This window comes from Leguminivora glycinivorella, chromosome 13, assembly GCF_023078275.1.
Source record: "Leguminivora glycinivorella isolate SPB_JAAS2020 chromosome 13, LegGlyc_1.1, whole genome shotgun sequence".
In the NCBI taxonomy this organism is placed as follows: domain Eukaryota; kingdom Metazoa; phylum Arthropoda; class Insecta; order Lepidoptera; family Tortricidae; genus Leguminivora; species Leguminivora glycinivorella.
The window spans coordinates 12,875,829-12,882,588 of record NC_062983.1 but is presented as its reverse complement, the minus strand read 5'-3'; the positions used below and the strand labels follow the sequence as shown (position 1 = coordinate 12,882,588).

At 34.5% G+C, this 6,760-nt stretch overlaps 1 protein-coding gene across 1 annotated transcript; it reads right to left on the bottom strand.

Moving 5' to 3' along the window:
* Nucleotides 1-659: 659 nt before the first annotated feature.
* On the bottom strand, nucleotides 660-6,624 carry LOC125232520 (CAAX prenyl protease 2). Its single transcript, XM_048138221.1, has 6 exons — nucleotides 6,428-6,624; nucleotides 6,109-6,353; nucleotides 5,810-5,977; nucleotides 3,853-3,921; nucleotides 3,259-3,321; nucleotides 660-3,160 (listed from the first exon to the last, which is right to left on the bottom strand). Exons 1-6 carry the CDS (start codon nucleotides 6,541-6,543, stop codon nucleotides 2,958-2,960), a joined length of 864 nt encoding a protein of 287 aa, XP_047994178.1. The 5' UTR covers nucleotides 6,544-6,624; the 3' UTR covers nucleotides 660-2,957.
* Nucleotides 6,625-6,760: the final 136 nt, after the last annotated feature.

Sequence of the window (6,760 nt, the reverse complement as noted above, 5' to 3'; positions counted from 1 at the left end):
ATATATAATATACAAATACTTATATACATGGGAAAGGTCCATGACTCAGGAACAAATATATGACTTGTATATGTGCATAATATTGTCTTCGGTTACCGCGATAGTTACTCATGAAATAAAACTATGGAAACGGATTAAATCGCGTATAATGAATTTAAAATACGCGTATTTAAATTATTCATTATACGCGATTTAATCCGTTTCCATAGTTTTATTTCTTGTATATGTGCAGTTTAAATTAATACAAAGTATTGAATTAATTTATTCATAACATCAGTTGTCGGAACAGTCTGAATTAAAAAAATATTGTTTAAAGAATCGTAGTATTGGCATATTATTTCGGCAACGTGCCTGACATGTTACTGTTATTTGCTAAAGGGCCACAGTGTAGGGTCTTATCTTAGTTAAGAATGAGGCGAGCACGCAGCGGGTTTGCCGTATGTACGTGTACCAAAGAGGATCGAGTATTATAGAGAGTTACTGTCAAAATAAAATGTGTAATCAATAGACTGCCAGATGGCTGATTGATGATTGATTGAGATGGCTGCTTGACACAGGCTTAAAACTTTTGAACCTCAGTTTTGACAATTTGGCCCATATTCTTAGCTTGATATGTGTTAAAATGTCAAATATTAATATTAGCGCCATCTCGCTGAGCGTACCCCAAAGGTGTAATGCCATCTAGGCCACCGCCGTACCTTTTTCTGTATGGTACTGAGGTACGTTTTTTTCTTAGACTTTAACTGTCTATACGGAGTTATACATATATGTCTTTGACGTGTACTAATACCGTATGATACTAGGGTTCTTTAAAATAACTTGAGTTTGTACATGAAAGCGCAAACGAGTGAGTTTGTACAAAAAACGCAAGTTGGTACATGAAAGCGCACACTTGTAGCCATAAGTTACTTAATTAATAATTAGAAACGCGAGTTAGACTAGAACAAGTTAAATATACTGAAACAATAACCTAAATAGAAACATTTCAAGTGACCCTGCAAAGTTGTGGGCTAGTCTATGGCACAAACAAAATATAACTAGGCAAGTGCAATAAGGGATTGAGATGAGCCAAAAAACTAAACCGGAAGTTTGTAAGAATCTGAAATTCGAAAAAAAATAAGGTATTTCTGACGAAACCTCGTGTCTCAACCCCCTACCCTTCTTTTAACCTTTTGAACGCCATGAAAGGCGTCGTTAAAAGTCGTACCCGTAGCGCCAAACATACTAATTCAATATACCTCGTGACGCCATGTACTATGATGTACGTTACATTGTCAAAGTAAAGCGGTTTTTATTTTCCTGCTTAAGTGCCAGACTGCCAATGATAGCGTCTACATGGCGTTCTAGGGTTTGGCGGATGGCGTTCAAAAGGTTAAACGGAAAACTTCCTTAAACTTAGTACGCACTTAAACTTTTAAATCCCACATCATAACTACATTAGGACAGTAATAGTTCTAGTAAGGGTGAAGAAGTGATAAAATATAAAGTGAACTGGCAGGCAGGCATGGTCGCGCGATATATGATAAAATATCAGACCGTCCCTATCGAACTTACAAATAGTGCGTTTATCATTTATCGCGCGACCATGCTTGCCTGCATGATCTCTAGAACAAGTTCAACTCACTTTACTTATTTCGTCACCCTAACTTCTATTCTAGTGATCACCAGCCATCATGCGTGCACAAAAATCGAAACGGACCTAGCTTACTGTGCATGGTATTTGCAATGACTTTATATGAAAATTATTCCCAAAGAGGATACAAATATAATATGGTACGGATAAAAGGTAAAAATACTTATTAAGTAAGTGCTAGCATACACTAACACTACTGTGTAAAAGAATTCTCACGATATTTTCTTGCTATTTTTTTATACACGCCTACTACCGCAAACTTGTTCAACATTACACACCGCGCCAAAATAGTGACAAAATCACACATCTAATAGATTTTATTAAGTGACATGACAACGTTTTGACTTTTGTACTGGAATGCGGTCCAAAAACGGCATTTTTGATGTGGGCATGATTCAATAAGACTGCCAATTTCACATAGTGTAGACAGACATGGCCCAGACCGAAGATGTTTCGTTATATTTTGTAAAGAGTGACTAAAGAGAGTGGAGAGTGGCTTTGCCCAGCAGTAGAATACTCTCATAGGCTAGTAAAAAACGCGTATATACCTACACTATACACAGAATGACTGTTTAATTTATATAAGGGCAGGTTTGAAATGGTAGGCTTGGGTACCTATTCTATAAACCATGAGCAAGGTTGTGATTTAAGCTGCATAAATTCGATCTTAAAACTAAGTAAGTATAATGTGAAATTTATAACAATGTGTTAATCATCTAATGAGCAATATTTTGAATTTATGTATCTAGCTTGTTATAATGCAAAAATTAGTCACTTGTTACAGTAATAATTGTCTCTAACTAAAACTATACAAACGGACAAGTAGTTACAAAATGCTGTCAAAAGTAACATTTCAAATAAAATAAAATATAACAAGAACAAAACATTCGGAAATCACTGTTTTTCGTTATAATTTAACAAGTAATCTGAAACACTTGTTATAATTTTCCTGTAGATTGACAACTTTTAAACTTGTTTATTTAATTGGCAAAATACCTATTCATGAATTTTATTATATGATTGAGTTTCGGATTTTGCTAAAGTTCCTGACACAAGTTTAATAAGTGGCCAATAAAAGGACAGTTTACCCTATTATTACGAACTTTAGGGCGCTATCACACTGGCGAGTTTATAAAAGCGGAGTGCGCTCCCGCTAATGTGATAGCGCCCTTACAAGCGGTCAAATTATTAAAAAAAAATCAAAATAACGAACACATTTTACATAACACAGATATAACAACTCGTTTCGCTAATATCCCACCTCCGAATACTTATCATAGTAATACAGAAACTGAGAATGAACTACTTACGAAGTAACATCCATTCACGTTTCATAGTACAATCTGTTGTCGTAGATATCAGGGCTGGTCAAAGGTGTGAGCAGGTAGCACCATAAGACGAAGCCTAGTAGAAAATTGAACATGATCGTGATTCGTTGTAGAGGGGGGAACTGAGAGATCTCACCGAAATTGGGGAAGCCCATGTGATTGCAGAACATGTGCGCGACCAGAGGAGCCATGAAATGACCTGAAAGAAAAAAAAAAGAGTTAAAACCTAGCTAGGCAAGTATTATAAAAGCTGGTAAAATATGTTATAGGTAAGTAATTCTAAAACCACAAACTTACCAGTTCTGACAAAAAGGTATGCAGAATATGCCCCAAACAAACTTGTATACATGAACTGGAAAGCTGGAAAAAGAAAATTGGAATTATGTTTCGTCTCTCTTTTTGTCTCTGTCTTTGCCTCTATTCAAATTAGAACTATAGAAACTGATTATATTGTGTATAATGAATTTACTACTATTCATCCCAACGTTTCGAACACTTTACAGTGTCACCCACCATGAACGTTGTAAAGACGTCAGGATGAATCGTAAATTTTTTCGAATTCTCTATGGAAACTTATTATACACAATATAATCAGTTTCCATAGAGTTATTACAACATTAAAACTGTTTCATTAAGACGCATGTTTTGGTCCCTATTGACATGCCATTAAAAATTACATTGAACAATTCTGGGTGTCATCATAAATGGATTTATATTACCAACTTTTATGATTAATCAGATTTTCCGGAAGAAATAAGGGATACTGTATGGAAAAAGACGCCGCGTCGACGTTGCGTCGACGTCGCGCCGATGCGGCGTCAGGCTTTGCCATACAGTTGGCCCGACGCTACGCTCGCGAGACGCTAGATGTGGGGGGACCCTAATACTCACTTGAGATCATCAATGCCGTTTTAAACTCAAACCCGGCCTTCAGCTGCTCAAACATGTGGTGGAAGTGAGCTGAAAATTATTATTCAAACTTAAACAATCTGCTTGATTGTGTCATTAGCATAACAATGTGCTGGTGCAGCTTTAAATAATAACTATAGCATAGAATAAAAAAAAATATAATTCTCATTTGGACAGTGTTATGGAATAAGCGATCAAGCGACAGTTAGTTGAAATCGAGAAAATGAGCTAGAAAGATTTGAAATTTGAATCAGTTGTTGTAAGTTCATTTATAAAGCAAAAAAGTTAATTTTGACATTGAACCTATAAAAGTGTTCATAATTTAAATTGATAAAAAAAATAACACCATACCTATTCAAGTTTCGAAGTTATTAACGTTTTTCCGCTTGATTCTTTATTGAACTAATACTGCGATGAGGTTAATTTATTTCGCCGTAGCGTACTATGAGACATATTTTGTCGCTTGATTCTTTAATGCAAATTGTTAGAGGTAAAGTGAATACTGGAATAAAATAAAATTCCATATATTTGAGTAAATAGTGCTATTGTAAATTAATTAACAACAATGTTTTCCTCCACAATGATTAGGACTAATCCGTCTAACAATTTAGTTTTGTTCTGCAATCAACTTTCTTTAATAAATGTCAAAAAAATCAGCATATATGGCAAAATTGGCATTGTAACTAATAATAATTCATTAGTACTAGCCAGGATTACACACATAATATATTATGATATAACAAAACCTCTTGATACTTAGTTCTCATTAAGCGAAATATCCTGCAATTTCAAATATGTAACAACGAATTAAACGACACCAATAGGGCGGTTAAATCGATATTGCGTTTATAAATCATCAAAACTTTAAACCAAAACGAATTAATAACATCTTTATGGCGTTTAACTCGATTTTGCGATTTAGAATATACGCTTATTATAATTTGTAAAAGTAAATTTGGCGTTCAATTCGTTTTTACGTAACGACTTAGTACACAGGGCCATACAAATTTTAACGTGTCGCTTGATTCTACCCCTTAAAATAAGGCTGTAAGCATGATTTTTCAACAAAGAAATAATCAATACTATAGATTATCACATTTATATCCGAACTGCATTCATAACTTTTTTTTCGGATTTTGGCGCTTAGTTCGCTATTCCATAACACCGTCCATTTTATTTTCAACCAAGTAACAGTTCTTCAAAAGAATCTAATGTATGAGTAAGAGGAGTTTAATTATATAAGTTCAGTTAAATTATTATACTATTCTATTAGCTTTTGCCCGCGGTTTCGCTCGCGTTAAATCCAAATATTCTGCATGCTCCATACAAAATTCCATTTTAGGGAAGTTGGGTGTTAGAAAGAGACAAAAAGTAGGCTATGTCACTCTCCATCCCTTCAACTATCTCCACTCAAAAAATCACATCAATCCGTCGCTCCGTTTTGTCGTGAAAGACGGACAAACAAACAGACCCACACACTTTTCCATTTATAATATTAGAATGGATTTTAATATTTCTTTTTTTTATGTTTTAGAGCATTTCATATATCTGAAATCTAGCAAAAGGCCAGTTCTCAAGCTTACCATTGTGGGACTCAATATTCAATGTATCTTATAATAAACATATTAATTACAATTTAATTCAATCTTGTTTGTTTTTCAAATAAAGTCATCATTTATCAAGCAAATCTAATTGGAAACTTTCATAATTCAAACAAAGCAGTATTTGTTTTTAAAATGGTTAAAATTTGTTATACTGAAAAATTCTAAAGAAAACCCAAAAACTTTGCACCTATATCCAAAAGCCTGATTTCATTACTTTAACTTTGTTTCGTTAAGTGACAAATATTTATCGATAAGTCGATAAAACAGTTAAGTCAATCCCTTTGACAGTTTGATTTTTGCTATGAAGAATTCCGTTTGATTATAATAAAACTCACCAACACCAAAAAGCAATGGGCCTATGAAAACAGCAGTCAAAGGGTTCACGCATTGCAGCAATAGTGGCATCATGCAGGCACGGAAGACCCACTCTTCACTCAGTGGCGCCATGAAATGGTTCCTCACCCATACCCAGTCCTGCCAGCTGGATACCCAGTATACAGGTTCTGGAAGTACAAAATTAAAGTTATTTTTGTATTCATTATTGTTTCCCATAGGATTTGCATAGAACAAAAATTTACTTTATGGATGGACAGTCGATTTTTAGAACTGCAAAGAAAAAAAAGTCAATATTTACCTGCATATAGTTTCCAGATGCCTGATAAAAATTGCATAGTCAGAGGTCCCAAAAATAAAATAGCTGTTAGAAGTAAAGGCAAGATAGAGGCACTGATAAGCCCTGAAGTACGAAGCCCCAAGTGTTCATATACATCCCCGCGCGTTCTAGTCTCTTCAGTTAAAAAATATTGAGTGAAGAAAGGTGCCAGAAGCATCATGCATGATACACTGAAAAACCTTCGTTTTATCGTCGAAGGATGGTCTCTGAAAGAAGATAAATACCTTATAACGAACCTTTAAAGAATGTGTATGCCAATAATACCCAGGTGGTCACTTACCTGCTCAATTTGGTCTTCCAAACGTATAAACTAGCGACATATGAGAACGTTAGAAAAATGCAAGCCAGCACAGAAAAAGTACAGGAATTTTGTTCTAAAAATTCTATTGAAGACATGGTACAGGTCTTTATATAATTTCCCTTTTAGTGTAATATAAAAATAGCAAGAAAAGAAAAGGAAAACCTGTAAAAAGTGTTCTGTTCTGTCTGTGTTGATTTTCAACTTGAGCTTTTTTTTTTTTCATTATTTGACAGTTGGAAAGGGGCATATCGTGTATTTCTAGAAATTTTCCTCCGTCTCTGTCAGTTTTGTATCGAGCGACAAAGATAATAT

Excerpts from the sequence above, each read along its gene's own strand:
- LOC125232520 (XM_048138221.1), bottom strand. The coding sequence starts at position 6,543 with ATGTCTTCAATAGAATTTTTAGAACAAAATTCCTGTACTTTTTCTGTG. Across the intron at positions 3,322-3,852 it reads AACGGCATTGATGATCTCAA|CTTTCCAGTTCATGTATACA; the intron begins GTGAGTATTAGG and ends TTCTTTTTCCAG. Across the intron at positions 3,161-3,258 it reads ATACCTTTTTGTCAGAACTG|GTCATTTCATGGCTCCTCTG; the intron begins GTAAGTTTGTGG and ends TTTTTCTTTCAG.